This window comes from Mya arenaria, chromosome 2 (assembly GCF_026914265.1).
Source record: "Mya arenaria isolate MELC-2E11 chromosome 2, ASM2691426v1".
Lineage (NCBI taxonomy): Eukaryota > Metazoa > Mollusca > Bivalvia > Myida > Myidae > Mya > Mya arenaria.
In genome coordinates this window covers 46138214-46154795 of record NC_069123.1, presented here as the reverse complement: position 1 = coordinate 46154795, position 16582 = coordinate 46138214, and the positions used below count along the sequence as shown (strand labels likewise).

Here is a 16582-nt window from a genome sequence, read left to right as displayed (position 1 = left end):
GAATTAGCATAACACACTGTAGTATTCATATAATAATACTTTGTTTGACTTCAACAATATGTATTGATAAACCGCCATTGTATATAACGGAATTATCATTTTTGTTAAAATAATCTTTAGAAATTGTCTTAGGATATTTCGAAATGGCCTAATGGTCTATTTCTTTTGGCAACAGTTATGCGACAGTGTTTGTAGTTGTTATAAACGATAACGACGCGAAACCGAGCTTTACTGGCCTTCCCTACCAGTTGGAGGTGTTGGAAAATAGATACGTGAAAGTGTTGCAGGTACGTTAAGTTACTTTTGTTATAGCACTTCATAATAAATCTATGCTTGAGCATCTACAAAAATATCGTGTCGAAAGTTATGTTTTTATATTGGATATTACTATAGGAATACGCTCACCAAGTTATGCCAAGATGAAAATGAAACAGGTGCCATACTCAGTATGAAAGTGTACTAACTCCATGCATATAACACAAGAAAGGGTGGACAATTATGTACAATTACCATGTACATGAAGATAGCGTCCCTAGCGGCCTAGCGGCGTGAAGTAAGCGGCCTAGCGGCCTAGCGCTAGGCCGCTAACTTCACGCCGCTAGACCGCTAAGCCGCTAGACCGCTTACTTCACGCCGCTAGGCCGCTAGGCCGCTAGGCCGCTAACTTAACGTACATACAATTACCATGTATGCACAATATCCATAAACCTGATTGCAGTGCCAGTGTCTGTTCGAACTCGTGCGCAATGCCAGTTTCTGTTCGAACTCGTGCGTAATGCCAGTTTCTGTTCGAACTCGTGCGTAATGCCAGTTTCTGTTCGAACTCGTGCGCAATGCCAGTTTCTGTTCGAACTCGTGCGTAATGCCAGTTTATGTTCGAACTCGTGCCTAATGCCAGTTTATGTTCGAACTCGTACGTAATGCCAGTTTCTGTTCGAATTCGTGCGTAATGCCAGTTTCTGTTCGAACTCGTGCGCAATGCCAGTTTCGTACGAACTTGTGAGAAATGCCAGTTTCTGTTCGAACTCGTGCGTAATGCCAGTTTCGTACGAACTTGTGAGAAATGCCAGTTTCTGTTCGAACTCGTGCGCAATGCCAGTTTCGTACGAACTTGTGAGCAATGCCAGTTTCTGTTCGAACTTGTGAGCAATGCCAGGTCCTGTACGACCTTGTGATAAATGCCCGATTTGTGTGTGCAATGATAGTTACGTACGAACTTGTGAGCAATGCCAGGTTTTGCACGATTTTGTGAGCGATGCCAGTTTCTGTTCGAACTTTTGAGCAATGCCAGTTTCTGTACGACCTTGTGAGAAATGTCCAATTTGTACGAACTTGTGCGCAATGCCAGTTTTTGTTCGAACTTTTGAGCAATGCCAGTTTCTGTACGACCTTGTGAGAAATGTCCAATTAGTACGAACTTGTGCGCAATGCCAGTTTCATACGATCTTAAGAGCAATGCCAATTTCTGTTCGAACGTGTGAGCAATGCCAGGTTTTGTACGATTTTGTGAGCGATGCCAGTTTCTGTACGAATTTGTTAGCAATGCCAGTTTCTGAACGAGCGCCAGTGAAGTAATATGTAGACTATGAACATGACATATCTAATACAGATAGTATTTGTATAAATATATATCAGAAATCGCAAGGATCCCTTCTCTTCACGTGCAAGAACTTTATTAGGTGGATCGCTTCCTATTGATGTAGTTCTTTAATTTTAAAAATTGAAATGATTAAGACCGAACAAACAAATGTTGGCAAGTAACGGTGTTTTTGAAAGTGCTTAACCATTTTATCCAGCCTGAGCGCAAATATCATTGTTGTCTTTTTATACATTTTAAAGTGATTTACATTCTTAAATATTTACTGTGATTTACTAACGTCTCACAAGGTAGAAATACCATGTTTTCCGCACATTTATTTCAAATCAAACTCAGTATCCATCATATGAACCATTGTTCGCGACATTTATTCATCCTTTTCGTTTATTAAAACAATTGTATTAATTGTAGTTACTTTTGTTTGGGGTAAAAGTGCATCTTTAAATATTTGCCTGCTAAGCTTGTAGTTTCCATTAAAATATTATAGCTGAATTCATTTGATTATATAAAATGCGTGAAAAAAAACAGTTATACATATAGTGCAAAACGTTTAATAGTTTATGTTTCATATTTCTCTAGGTGCAAGTCGCAGATATTGACAGCTCGGAAAACACTTTAAAATACTACATTAATGACACACAAAGCGATTGTAAAGCAAACGACTTCTTCTTTTTGAACAATACGGCAGTGCTTTACGTAAATCATTCGAATGCAGAAAGCTACAGGAGTGGTGGCGGAAAGTGCAGATTGTTAATCTATGTAACTGATGGCCAGGACAACGATACGGCAGACGTGAATGTAACAATTCTTGACGAAAATGAGTTTGCACCCGAAATAGTCTCAAACGGAACGCTGACGTTGAATGATACCACGACCGTACTTACAACTGTTCTAGAAGTCGATGTGACCGATGCTGATCTAACACACAGTAATTTCTCTTATTTTCTTCACAACAGCGATGGTCATTTTGAAATTGATAAAAACACGGGGAATGTTACTCTAGTAAAGTCAATACGGAATGAGGCTCAAGCGTACAACTTCACAGTTGTTGTTTTGGACAGTGGATCTCCTCCTCGGGACTCCATGAAAACATTTAACGTAGCTGTAGTCGACGTCAACGAGCCTCCAGTGTTAAACGAATTACCTATGCCAATCTACGTCCAGCAACACACCATTGCGAACACAACAGTTTTTGTTGTAAGTGCTACAGACCCTGACATTGACGATGCGAACAAACATATGATATTCACTTTAAAAGATCCAAATGGATATTTTGCCATTACTGAAAACGGTTCAGTGTATGTGAATAGAACATTAGATACCAAAGTAAACATTTCTCTGGAAATAAGAGTTACTGATGCTGGTGGTTTATTCCATGCTAACAATTACACGGTCGTTGTTCCATATATGAATACCACGAATATCAACAAGACATGGCCAGAGAATGAGATTGGGAATATTGATCTCATCAGTTTAGGCTCGTCTTCCTTCAAGCTACAACAGTCTGCTTATTCCGGATTTTTTGTAATGCATGACAATGTAAGTAGTTATCTTCTATTACATGTCGCATATCTTTAAATACAAGCTTCTAAAATATTAAATTAAATGTGATTAGTGTTTTGGTTTCGCAGAATTTTGAATCATAAAATAATAATATAATTAAATGTTTCCTTGCTGTTTTTAGGGGAGTGTTTCCATAACAACTTCATTCGACAGAGAAGAACTTGAATCTGTTTCAATTACGGTCTTTGGATATGATGAACACAGGGTCATCGTCTTAAACCTGACAGTAAGAAAGATTTCCATAATGAATTATGCTGAAAACTTTAGACGAGAGTAAAGCAATAACATTAGACACTTGCTGTTTGAGCGGGTATTTGAGGAAGCGTTGTTGGTGTTTCATAGCTTGTACGTGAATTAAAACGTTCAATGAATCTCAAAAACATCCATTGCTGCATAGGGAATGGTGCGCTAACATTAGCCTTAATTGTACCTACGTTTCAGAATTATGTTTAATTTTCAAACGTATTTAAATTATGAATATAAGTATGAATACGCCTTAGATATGATTCTTTTGAATTCTTTTTAACGCACCTTATTTAAAGTTGCTTTTGTTCGAAGGTTTATATAGAAATTACGGACATGAATGATTGCCCACCTAAGCTGTCGGACACATACCAGTTTTCTGTTGACGACGATACTCCTCTGGGGACCATGTTTGCAGAAATTGTCGCTTCGGATGGAGACGGCCTTCCTGAGAACAGAAACGTTTCGTACACATCAACTGATATCGGTACTCTTCATTCACTGTATTTTGATCACATAGAAAACGTGACTCAGATTAGATTTGAAGATGCACTCTGACTAACAAATAAGATTTACCACAATTAATACCATTGTTGTAATATTTAAAAAAGGATGAATAAAAGTCGAAAACAATGGTTGTTATGAAGGATACCGAGTTTAACTTGAAAGAAATGTGCATTAAACACAGTGTTTCTACCTTATGAGACTATAGACATAGTAAATCACAGTAAATCTTTTAGCATTCACCAATCATTTAATATTTTTGCGTTTCAGCTGTTAAATGCACGGTTACAATCTTGTTATAAGTAACATATGATTTTCATAAATGCATTATTTAGTAAGTAGTTAAAGTTTTATCAGTCAAAATGTATGTTTGTTATACATGTGTATGTTTTTGTTTTGAATTGGAGTGTCACCTTTAAACACAAATTTCTATGTAATTTCGATATTTCAATTATTCAATAAGCACATTTACATCGTTGAAACATTTTAATTTAGTTGTTTCTTTTCGAGAAATTATAATTTAAATATTTTTAAATGTTTTATGTTCAATATTATGATTGATTATAACTGCAATAATGTCCAAATTCTACATCGCTCTTTGGCTTAATAAACATAATCTAGTGTCAACTAGTTATACCGTTTATTTAAATCGTATGAATTCTCCATGTGAAAGGAAATTTATATGTTTTACGATGTACTGAAAGTGATGTATCCATTTCTTTTCAAAGAGGGATTTTATTTATTCTCGAATGGAAGTCTTGCTGTGGGGAACATTACCTACGGAAAAAGTGTTTACATTTTTAATGTGACGGCTAGTGACGGTTCCAACGAGGAAACGGTAAAGATAATAAAATACTTTAGATTTTTTTAAATGATTGTGTTTATTCACATGAACTTACAAATACACTGAAGTTGTTTATTTTATTGGGTTTTGTTTCCTTCTTTCATCGTTGTCTGCATTATTGTAGGCCATTGTTGAAATAGCAATCGTTGATACAAACGACCATTCCCCTGTATTTGGGAACAACTCATACACATTCAAGTTTATGGAAAACATCAATGGAACTGTTGCTCACGTCGATGCGACCGACATTGATTCTGCACAAAATGGAAATATCAGCTACTATATATTTGCTGGGGATTCAAAAGGGCACTTTAAAATGAAGGTAACGCTTCATTTTTATAGAAGCACACATATATAAATTGTGATAAGTGCGTTTCATATGCCAAAAGGTCTTATATAGCTTCATATATTATAATTTGCGGTAAATAAAATAATGTTCTTGCAAAGTTAACAAATAATATATCAGAATTAGCATATTGAGATAGTATGTCACTGCTTTACTATCCATCTATAAACTCAGTCATGGCTCTCTCTCATGTAGGGGAACGTACTGTCTGTCCAGTCCACGTTAGACAGAGAAGATACAGCCGTGTACAACCTCGCCATAGCTGCTGTCGACCATGCCGCACATAACCCTCGAACGGTAAAACATCATTATTAGTGTTGTTGTTAATATTATTATTACTATCTTTTTTGTTGTTCGACCCGTAATTCATTGACAGTGTCAATGGGAAGCTAGTCGATCAACATGTATAATTTGCTTATTTTTTATTTACAAAAAAAATATATTGTCATGAGAAATAATCAATGAAATAGTTTTAGATTATCTAGAGCTTTGTTTTTGTATTTCAAGGGCATGTGTACAGTAACGGTGATTGTGGAAGATGATAATGATAATGCACCAACATTTAACAGTGGACAACCTGTTGGATACATCAAAGAAAACGCCGCTAACTCTAGTATGGTGCAAATGGTAAAAATTAGTTGTCTTCGTATTCTTGAATATTAAGATTGTTTACCTTATTGTGATTATAAAGTTTCTTAATCAAAGGTAGCAGCCATTGTATATTGAAATTTGAGGGTACACTTTTGCAGAATCAAACAATATATGCGACTGACATTGATAATGGAAGCAATGGAACTTCAGGAATTATCTACAGATTAAATGGAAACAATACGTTTAAAATTAATGGTGCGACAGGAATAATTACTGTTCAAGGGCCTTTGGACAGGGAAGAGACTCCAGAGTATAATATTACGGTAAGTAACATTTTTATCGTCGGTCTTGTTTCTGAATCGTTATAAACCTGAATACAATATTATGTATTGTAAACGGTTTAATCTAATCTAAACAAAAAGTAATACTGAGCGTAGTTAACAACTAGATGCACTCGCTGGAACTTTCTTTTCTTGGTCTTTTCCGATGTTTTGATGTTTCGTAGTTCACTTTTAAATTATATTATATTTTTAATGTATTTCTAGATTACAGCAGTCGACTCCTATGGGAACACGTCTTATTCTAGGTCTTCGTCTATTGACATAATAATATATGTGCAGGATGTCAATGATAACAGGCCCAATTTTACAAAGAGCTTATACACATTTAATGTCATTGAAAACTCGACAGTGTTCACTTTAGCTGGGAATGTAACTGCGGTGGATGTCGATGAGTCCAGCCAAAACAACGTACGATACGATATTGTAGACGGTGATGGAGAATCGTTCTATATAGATAGATATAATGGTATATTAAAACTTTCGTATGTTATGAGGCTCTTAAATGTATTTAAAAGATATTTCTTATCGGTCATTGTACATGGGTAGATTTGTGCGTACTTTGCCAACTGTATACCGAGAGGCTTAATACTTTTGATTAACTCTCTTATATTCCAATGATTTCTGAAATTTAAATTGAGTAATATCGGCCACAAAAAGAAGATGTGTTAACAAGCCGATTATGGTGATGGACACATACATAGTTTGAAGGAAAGTAGAAAAAGCAACTTTCAATAAAATGTCATTTAATTTATAAGTGCTGGTAATACGCCTGAATGTTATCAGATAAATATATGTTGCAAAAAAGATGTGTATACGCCATTTCCCTCAAACCAAACAATTAAGAAAATCTTTTCGAATGTATTCCTTCATATTTGTCTTTCCATCAATGAAGTGGTGTCAAAATTTCGTACGGTCATATTGTCCGCTTAAAAGCCAAAAAAATGATTGTACTGTTCAGTTTGAAAAAAAAAACATGTGCCAGGAACAGGTTGACAACATTTTAACTCATTTGAAAGCAAATTATTTAAATTATACCAAAAACACATTCAAAAATGCATGTAGGGTTGAAGCTTCAAGCGTTTCAGATTGTACAATATACATTTTAGAACTACATGCAACACTAGTATTAGTAATACACTTGGTGTACCATTTGACTATTATGAACAGTTGATATGCGCATTTCTAATAGATGCCTTACATCATGTACACTTTGAAATACTTTCAGGTAGCTTATTTGTCGTCGGGAAATTGAACAAGAACGAATATGAGCTGAATATTCCTCTTCTGATGGAAAATACTTTGATTTTGCAACGGTGTTCATAAACATAGTTGATGTAAATAACAACGCTCCCCAGTTTCTAAATGTCACAGAGATTTCTGCTTCTGTTTCGATACATGTACAGGAAAACAATGAACCAAATATTACTCTGTACACAATAAATGCAAACGACAAGGATTACGACGCTAACAACTCGGCAATAGATTTTTCTTTACCCTCTAGAGGTATATTTATTTGCTCATTTTGCAATTGTTGGAGTATTTTTTTTTGGATGAAAATGAAATTATTATTTAATACACTTGTGTAACATAGAACTGTAGCATTGGTGAACTAGATTAAATATAAGCGCCCTATAACAACCATCTTTTACGCTTATAAACACTCTCTATTTTAGCAAATACAGATGATATGTTTGATCTGAACGTACCAACAGGAGAAATGTTGAACCGCTCAGTTGCTGTGTTGATGCTAAGCACACCCTTAGACCGTGAAGAAAAGGATCGCTACATACTAATTGTCACAGCGTCTGACCGAGGAGAGCCAAAGCTTTCCAGCAATCTCACTGTAACCATTATTGTAGATGATCAAAATGATAACGCGCCGGTTTTCTTTAATGGAGATTCCTTTAACATTTCATCAGTTGAAACTCATATCGTGGAAAAATCTCCTGTGGATTCTGTCATTGCTCTTATACGTGCAAATGACTCTGATGTTGGGGAAAACGCAAGGTTGTCCTATTCAATTGAAAATACTAGCGGGTCAAATTATTTTGAGATTGACGAAGCGCTAGGTCTGGTTACGATAAAGAAACAGATTGTTATCAACACACTTGTAGATGAAGGCATTGTTCAGCCAAATGACACAAGCAGCATACTTCTAAACCTTACTGTGAGAGCCACTGACCACGGAAGTCCGAACTGCTCAACAACTTTAAAACTCGTTGTGCACATTGAACCCATTAATGATAATTCTCCGGTTTTTGGTACATGTTCTGATGAAATGAACGTTATGGAAAACAAAAATGGTATGTTGGCATTCTTGTTGCATTTTATAACTACCGCAAGTAGTACTATGATAAAGACGACCGTGATATATGTAAATATGAACGATATTGTATTTGATTTATTTTGAAGAATAAAAATGTTTTGCCAGGTTTGTCGGAACATAATTTAAGTATTACAAAATTAAATGGAACATGAATTGACTCATTTTAGCAACGTTTATCGGCCGCTGTGAGGCGTATGTCGAAAATAGCACCATCAGCCATATGCATTACACACTTATCAACAGCTTTGGAACATTTGAAATTAACGAAATGGTTTGTGTTTTACTGTGTTGATTCAAACGTGACATGGATTTGAAATTCACATTGTTTACATTAAATGCCCAAACACTTGGCATTGTATATATAGAGGCTACACATGCTACTGATACGCATTAATAAAATAAATGTATTTATTTATAATAATTCATGTAAAGGTATATATACGTATACATTTAGTTTGTCCTCTGCAACGTAAATCATTGTTTATTTGACCTTTTTATAAAAACTATGCTACCTTGTTATAAACGTACTGAACATAATTTGAGTCCGTATCTCTTTATAATAAACGTGTTACATACTATATGAGTATTTAACCCATGTATCTTTGCACAGGGAAATATATCTACGACCATACCGCTGGACAGGGAAACGAATCAAATGTACGTGTTAACGGTGCGAGCCACGGACGGTAGAATTCCGGAGAGAACAGCTTTTACAACGGTAATTCAACCTATTTTCTTTTTGTTTCTTTTTTCTGAAATAATACATTTCGTTTTAAAGCTTTAAGCTTATTTGACATTTCATCGAGCAGTTTTGGTCTGTACGAGAGATCAAGTTATTTTATATCTTAAAATTTACTGTATAAAACCGCACACATTTATTGAATAGGTGGAAGTGCACGTGGAAGACGAAAATGACAACTCGCCGGTATTCTACGACCCTGGGGAGATAAACATAACTGTTCCAGAAAACTGTAATTTTAGCGAATGGTTCAATGTCAGCGCCTATGACAGAGACACGGGAGCAAACGGTGACGTCACGTACGTCTTGTCGAGTGAAAGCGGTACGTCAAAACATATCTTGGTGTCAGGTGCATGTTTCTAATAACCATCGTTGAATCATTTAATATATTGTAGCTAGCATCTCTTGTTTGATTTTACAATTTGCACCAAGAGTAACAACAACGAATATGTGTAATAGCTTTCGGCGCACTTTTTGATAACAACATACTTAAATAGGTGTATTTTTTTAAAAATCAAACATTGTTGCTGAAAAAAATCTTATAATTATTTGTATACATTGTCATTTTTACACGGGTTTTTAACTGTTTCAGACGACGTTTTTAGCCTAAGTAATACCGGTGGCCTAACTATACTTCGAACGTTTGATTATGAAAATATTTCAAGCTACACAGCAAATATAACGGTATTTGTTATTTGAACATTTGTAAAACCGTTTTCTACTGTTATATTTACTACGTTTAATAAATTATGCCAAAAAGATTATCCTAGAAAATATTCATACTTCCAAACGTAACTTCAAAAGTATGTTTAGCGTATAAATAAATCCCATTAAGTCATTAAGATATAAGTCCTTCATCATAAGATTGTCATCCACAGGTAAGCGATTCCGTTCATGAAATTACTAAGCGAGTGACTGTTTGTATTAAAGACCTCAATGACAATGCGCCCGCTTTTCAAGATAAAATTGGTGAAATGGTTGAAGTGTCAGAAAACGCTACTTTAGGACAAGAGGTATGTATAAAATACACTTCATTAATACCGTCAAATTTTGTTGATAAAAGGATCAATTATATGAATTTGTGTTTGTGTTTGGCAATCGATTGTGAAGTAGATGTATTTTTAACAAATTCATTTTAATTCTTTATAATTTCATAATTTTGCTCTCAAGTTTCTGAGGAAAATAATGGTATCTATCTCTATTCACTTCTCAGACTTTGTTCTCGTTATTAATTGAACCTTTATCGTGACAATATTGTACGCTTGTTCCTTGTTTTACGTATCAGATTTATTTTGCAACTTCAGGTTTTCCGTACTCCCACTATATGAAAAAGGAGATTAAAATTGATCGTTTGCTTTAATTCTAGATATTTCAAGTCCATGCAAACGACACTGACTCTGGCTGGAACGGAGTAGTTTTCTACAAAATATTAAATACCGACCCAGTATCTCCCTTCTTTATTGACGCCATCAGTAAGAAACTACGATTTTTCCATAAAAAGAGATAAATAAAAATATTATGTAAAACACATTTATTCATTATAAAAAGGACAATATACATTGACAGGCAACTATTGAACATGGATTAGAATATAAACAACGATGCTTGTATTTTTCAGGTGGTGTTGTGCGACTTGACGGACAATTGAACTTTGAACAAAGGTCTTTATATTCGCTTGAAATACAGGCTTACGACGGTGGGGACCCATCATTGAACAGCAACAGAACAATAACTGTAAACATCACGGACGTTTATGATGATACTCCACAATTTGACCATTTTCTATATGAAACAAGCATTGAATGGTCGGCTCCTGTGAACATGTCCGTGATCAACCTTAACTGCACAGGGGCAGTTGTCACTTACAACTTAACAGGTATTTAATTTTATACAATTGAAGCATGAACATAATAAATCTAAAATAGAAAAAAAGCTCGAACAATAAAAAAATACATGTTTTCTCGTGTTTTTCTATCAAAGGTGGAGACATTGACAAGTTCAGAGTTGACCCATTGTCTGGAGAAATTGTGGTCGCAGGTACCCTGGAAAAAACAAACGATCGGTATTTCTTGACAGTAACGGCAAGTGACAGGGTTAACAAGACTGCAACATGCCAGGTTTTTAACATTTCTCGGCTTGGTGTTAAATTGTTTTATATTATATTGGATATCAGTCAAATGCTTAACATAACGAATATTACTGAATCACAAATATGCACTATTTCAGGTTCTGATAAAGGTTAGAGGTCACGACGTAATGTTTTCCTCATCCAATCTTACTGCTGAGGTCTTAGAAAATATAACTTCTAGAACCCTCGTCGCTGATTTGAATACTACTGCAGAACTGAGGGGGGAGCATGTCGTTTACAAAATAGAGAGCATTGAACCACCAATTGGTATGGCTAACTCTTTTAGTAAATAGCCTTGATTGAAGGAAAGGAACGCACAAGTTCAACATCAAAGATTTATTTCTTACAAACATCTAGTTTGTCTCTCATGAAGTACTGAATGAAATAGTTGAAGCATATTTTTACAAAATGTTTACTCATATAATCTAAATAATGAACTGTTTACGGCGTAAATTACTTCAGGGTTTGAATAAATTCTGGAGATAAACTACTAAACAAGGAAACTAATAGTGCTTGTCGTTTCCAATAGGAAAGAGTTTGTTCGAAATTAATACCACGACCGGGGAGGTATTTTGTAACCCTGGAGTGGATAGAGAAACAACTGGACAGTTCGTTCTGTATATTCGAGCTGAATCCCTCCGAGAGAAACGATCCTTAGCAGGTAATAATGTTTTATGAAGGGTTGTATAAAACTACTTATTCAAATATTACATTTGTTCATGAATAGTTTAATTGATTTCATTAATGAAATGATGCAGTGTGTTTCAGTTGTCATTATTGCAGACAAGTTAAGCAAGTTTTTCAAAAAATAATTATGTCTTTGTAGGATCAACGCTCACGTTCAAACTTGTAGTTAACATAAAAGACGTAAACGACAACAATCCAATGTTTAATCCAACGGCGGTGCGAAACTTCACCGTGCCCCTCAACTCTAGCCCCGGGAAGGTTGTAACTGTTCTTAAGGCAAGCTATGTTTTATATATATATGAGCTCGTCATTTTCTCTGATCAAGCAACATATATTAAGTGACAATTTATATGCATATGCTAACAAACAAAAGAAAAGTAAATATGTCATGATAAATGAATGTGCAAATAAACAAATGATATAAACATAGATACGTTTTCAAATAGGTAATACTATCGCAAAGTAAATGCATCTGTAAAGAATATATGTATGTCAAAAGAAAGAAAGAAAGAAAAAGAATTTGCAAACAAACAAGCAAAAATGTTGCATTGTGAAGATGTGCAAATAACGACAGATAAATTTTGAGGCACTTTTTACTTATACCAGCATTAATATACGAAAAACATTCAAATAACACATAAATGGAAAATGACTTATCAAAAACTTAAAAAGGAAATTTGCATAGCACAAATAATCATTTTGGGATTTTCAGGCCTATGATAATGATTCCGAGATATCTCGTCCATTCATTTACCGCCTGACGAGTGGAGACAATGTCACGTTTTCGGTCAATGCGAGTACAGGGGCGGTTGTAGTAGAGCAGCCACTTACGAATTTGGAAAAGAGTCTGTTTTTGTTGACAGTTGAGGCTAATAATGGACAACAGCCAAATGACACTACAAAGATAAATATTTCGGTAAAAGTTTCATGACATTCGGTCTGAATAACATCACTTATAAAATATAATAATAACATTATGTTCAGCATTTATACACACACTTCTTGTCTTAGACAACGGTATGTTTCTTGTTTTATCTATTGGAATACAGTTTGATCATATGTACACTTGGAATAAATCTTTAATATCGTTGAAAAATGCATACAAATTTTATAACTTATATCACTTTACCCACAGATCAATGTTGTCGCGGTGGACGACACAGTGAATATCACAATCGGGATGACTGTAGGCGAAATACTTGAACGCCAAGAAGAACTCATACGGTGAGTCTTTTTTAATATGAGTCCATGTTCTTTTGGAACCATCTTTTCTTTAAATTGAAATAGTACATTTTCTCATATAAAACAGTAGAGAAGCATAAGTGCGTGTCTGTAACGATATACTAGTATTTGATTAAATAATAATTATTTCTACATACAGTTAAACTGCGATCGATCGAGGACGCCGGGGACCGAGTCAAAACCTCGAGGGAACCGATGTTTCGAACGACCCGAGTTTCAATTTTCCAGTCTGTTATGAAATATGTACCATGTTTTATTTTTCAGTCGCATGAGTGATATTCTCGCAGTAAACATCTCGATTGATAGGGTGGAAAAACATTCATCTGCATTAAATAGTGAAGGCAATCATATGAGCTTTAAAGGCGTTTTCCCAGACAGGTATATCGTCCCATAAATCTGTCCAATAGTAATGTGTTCGTATCAATTCAGGGTTGTTTTATCTGAGAAAAAGGTATGTGTATGGTGACAGCCTTAGAAATCAGAAAAAACACCGCTATTCTTTGAATAACAGAGGGGAGTATCCAGATTGCTTAAGTTGGAACGTTCCATATCGCTTTTTCTGCAGCAACTGCAGGAATGCGTTGCTTTTGCGGTTTTATACGGATCAAAATCCAATGAATGCCAAATACGCATAGACCATCCCTTGTCTAGAACTTGGCTGCCTCTTTTAAGCGCTTTTTCGCCTCGGGTCATAGCATTGAAGATCTGCGGGTTAAAACCCACGTGGACTTTCTGAGGACGGGGATGGCAATATTTTTAATTGAATGATATTTTTTATTTTAAAACGGAAAATGCTATAACCTCGCCCGTGTTGTCAAAATCGATAAACGTCTCATTGTTTTTCATTTTTGCTTGAACTTTTCTTGATGTCGTTCCTTTTTCGTGATCAAATGATTTTGTTATTCTCGGCAATACTTCCGTAATTATTCATAACAAAATTGATTACAAATACAATTTGCATGGAAGTATAAAATGATTAAATATTTTTACAGCTCAGATATGCTTATCCATGCCCACATCGACGGTCAACTGGTTCCCAGGAATGAGCTCCTCGAGTAAGACGTGCTTTTGTTATGTTATACGAGTTTTTCTGATCCAACAGAGCATGAATTTGTTACTAAAGTCATGGTATATTGCCACTTAAATGGTTTTAACAAATATGAAGCTTTTTTGGCTTTGATTCTGCAATGTTCTTGTAATTATTAGGACTGTGACAAACCAAATGTTACACATAAATATATTACAAATAAAACATGAATACAACCTTATGCCGTGCATTAGATAAAGTACCAGACTTTCTATGATTTTGACAGGTTGTTGCGCCGCCACGCGACCGAGCTGGAGTCCCTATTTGGGACTCGCGTCAGGCGGTATGACCCTTCCGCCATCACCGAGTCGCAGCTTGCCATCATCTGCTTCGCAGTTGCAATATTTTTCGGAGCTGTCATAGCGATCGTCTTTCTCGAACATTCATGGAGCAGGTTGGTTATGTTGTGTTGATGATTGGTGTGCTTTAACAGCGCATGTAAAGACTTACATTAATTTCGTTACAAGTTATTTCCTTGATGTATTTTTCTTCCAGCATACAAGGGTGGCACTAAAATTAGTAAGAATCCAAACTAAGCTTTTACAAAGTTTACACGAATTATACTTTATGTAGCTGGTGTGCATCAATGTGCATCAATGTGTTAGTGTGTTTAGGTAGCGGCGTGGTTCGCGCACTTGCTTCTCGACTAGGCAACCCGGGTTCGATTCCCGGCCTTGGCGCATGCGCAAGTTTAACTAAAAATTGTGTATCAAATGGAATGTTTTGAGATTCTTGAACCCTCGTTATATCTTACCTTGACAGGTTTATGCTAATTTCTTGAAGCTCAATATAAGGTCAGATGTGCGCTTATGTGAATCATTTATGCGTCGCTTTTCTGTGTAGGAACCATATATTAATTTGGATAGACCTATAGAATGTATCCTTGTGGGCCTCTTGCGTGAGACGCGAACCACGAGACCACGCCAACTCGTTTGCAAGATTGACTAGCGAAGTTTCAAAACACCAAACATCTTAGAGTAACCATTATTTTTGTATTGACTTTTTAGAAGCCAGCATGAGTACGAGGAACATGTCAAGCGCCAGCAGCAGAAGATTTCAGAAGAGCGGGAAATGAGCACACTACGTAGTCGGAAGTCGAGTACACTGTCAGCCCAGAATTTAGCTGATTCCGCTGCCAATCAAGCGTGTGCAGAGACATCATTTTCTCAAGGGTATGTGCAAATTCAGTATCGGTGATCTGAACGAGTATCTAAAGCGTTCTATACATGAAGTTTTATGAATTAAATAAACGTCGCCTCAGTTGTCACAGACATATTCTAAATATTTTTTTAAAACAGAGTGTCGGACATGGGTAGCGGCAAGAAAGAAGACGTGCAATACGAGACACAGGAGATTCGCATGGAGTTTGGCGATGAGCCGATCGACGGGAACCTCCCAGGACCACCCCAAGCAGCGAGCGGCACGAGTATCGTTGACAGCGGCGTAGCAAACACGTCCATGCAGTCCGAAGACCCGGATCAACGTTCTAATGAAGATCTTCCCGAAAATTCAGGCGATCCGAGCAGTAACGGAGACGAAAAAAATGAGACTGACCCGGATCACCTGAGGATTGGAAGTGGCATCGGTCCAGTTATGACGTCCAGTCCGCGTATCAGCATGGATGGTATCCGCTTCAAGGAGCCCGACTTTACCATCGAGGCACCCGAGCATGGCGATGACGATGGAAATGATGCTTCTTATACTTATGTTAAGAAAAAAGCCACAGTTAGGTTTTCTGGGCTAGGCGGTGAAACTGAAACGGACGACGAGCTTTCCGAGGCAAATGATACCGATGACGGTATTGAGGCATCTGCGGAAAAGAAAGAAACTATCGTTAGCGATATAAGCGATGTAACTGTACTGCAGGAGACGAAGACGGATACAGACACTGATGAAGATGAAGAGGATGTTACAGTGACGCAATTTTAGTTAAGCTTTAATATGATTACGCTACTCAAAGTGATTTTATGTGCAATACCTGTTATTTATTCGGACCATTTCCAAGTGTGTGTGTGTGTGTGTGCGTGCGTGTGTGCGTGCGTGCGTGCGTGCGTGCAAATTATTTCCATGAGTCCCGAGTGATATATGTATATATGGAAAACATAGCGCGTAATCAGAGTTTTTTTATGAATGACTGACGTAATTGACTACGATATAAATTTTGTAAACATATACAATGTTAAATGATATTATGATATTCCAATAAATATCAATAATCAGAGTCCCTTTTCTATTGAAATCAGTATCTTTTAATTGCAAATGATAAAATAACTTAAAATTCGGCTTTAATTATTCTGTTGGTAACTAACAGCGACAATAATAGCTGTCCATTAAACAGACCGTT

The 16582-nt window shown here is 36.1% G+C and overlaps 2 protein-coding genes across 2 annotated transcripts in view; both read left to right on the top strand.

Moving 5' to 3' along the window:
* LOC128242940 (protocadherin Fat 4-like) overlaps positions 1 to 7354 on the top strand; it is a 36546-nt gene extending 29192 nt beyond the window's left edge. Inside the window, exons 28-38 of the mRNA XM_052960395.1 lie at positions 176 to 287; positions 2177 to 3136; positions 3282 to 3386; positions 3719 to 3890; positions 4636 to 4745; positions 4876 to 5073; positions 5293 to 5394; positions 5605 to 5724; positions 5847 to 6011; positions 6234 to 6495; positions 7255 to 7354. Coding sequence (XP_052816355.1) covers positions 176 to 287; positions 2177 to 3136; positions 3282 to 3386; positions 3719 to 3890; positions 4636 to 4745; positions 4876 to 5073; positions 5293 to 5394; positions 5605 to 5724; positions 5847 to 6011; positions 6234 to 6495; positions 7255 to 7352 — 2404 coding nt within the window. The 3' untranslated portion in view covers positions 7353 to 7354. The remainder of the gene's footprint in view (positions 1 to 175; positions 288 to 2176; positions 3137 to 3281; positions 3387 to 3718; positions 3891 to 4635; positions 4746 to 4875; positions 5074 to 5292; positions 5395 to 5604; positions 5725 to 5846; positions 6012 to 6233; positions 6496 to 7254) is intronic.
* On the top strand, positions 7354 to 16459 carry LOC128215240 (fat-like cadherin-related tumor suppressor homolog). The gene is made up of 20 exons (XM_052921951.1): positions 7354 to 7532; positions 7703 to 8332; positions 8523 to 8626; positions 8966 to 9073; positions 9242 to 9416; positions 9687 to 9778; positions 9973 to 10107; positions 10461 to 10566; positions 10713 to 10970; positions 11075 to 11211; positions 11321 to 11489; positions 11752 to 11883; positions 12049 to 12185; positions 12622 to 12825; positions 13045 to 13133; positions 13416 to 13529; positions 14144 to 14206; positions 14465 to 14632; positions 15246 to 15410; positions 15537 to 16459. Exons 2-20 carry the CDS (start codon positions 7717 to 7719, stop codon positions 16165 to 16167), a joined length of 3603 nt encoding a protein of 1200 aa, XP_052777911.1. The 5' UTR covers positions 7354 to 7532; positions 7703 to 7716; the 3' UTR covers positions 16168 to 16459.
* The last annotated feature ends 123 nt before the right edge of the window (positions 16460 to 16582 follow it).

What these genes read in the sequence shown, in the direction of transcription:
- LOC128215240 (XM_052921951.1), top strand. Translation starts at nt 7,717, where the DNA reads ATGTTTGATCTGAACGTACCAACAGGAGAAATGTTGAACCGCTCAGTT. An exon ending in CATTTGAAATTAACGAAATG is followed by an intron (nt 8,627 to 8,965) that starts GTTTGTGTTTTA and finishes ATCTTTGCACAG; the next exon opens with GGAAATATATCTACGACCAT. An exon ending in TGTCACTTACAACTTAACAG is followed by an intron (nt 10,971 to 11,074) that starts GTATTTAATTTT and finishes TTTCTATCAAAG; the next exon opens with GTGGAGACATTGACAAGTTC.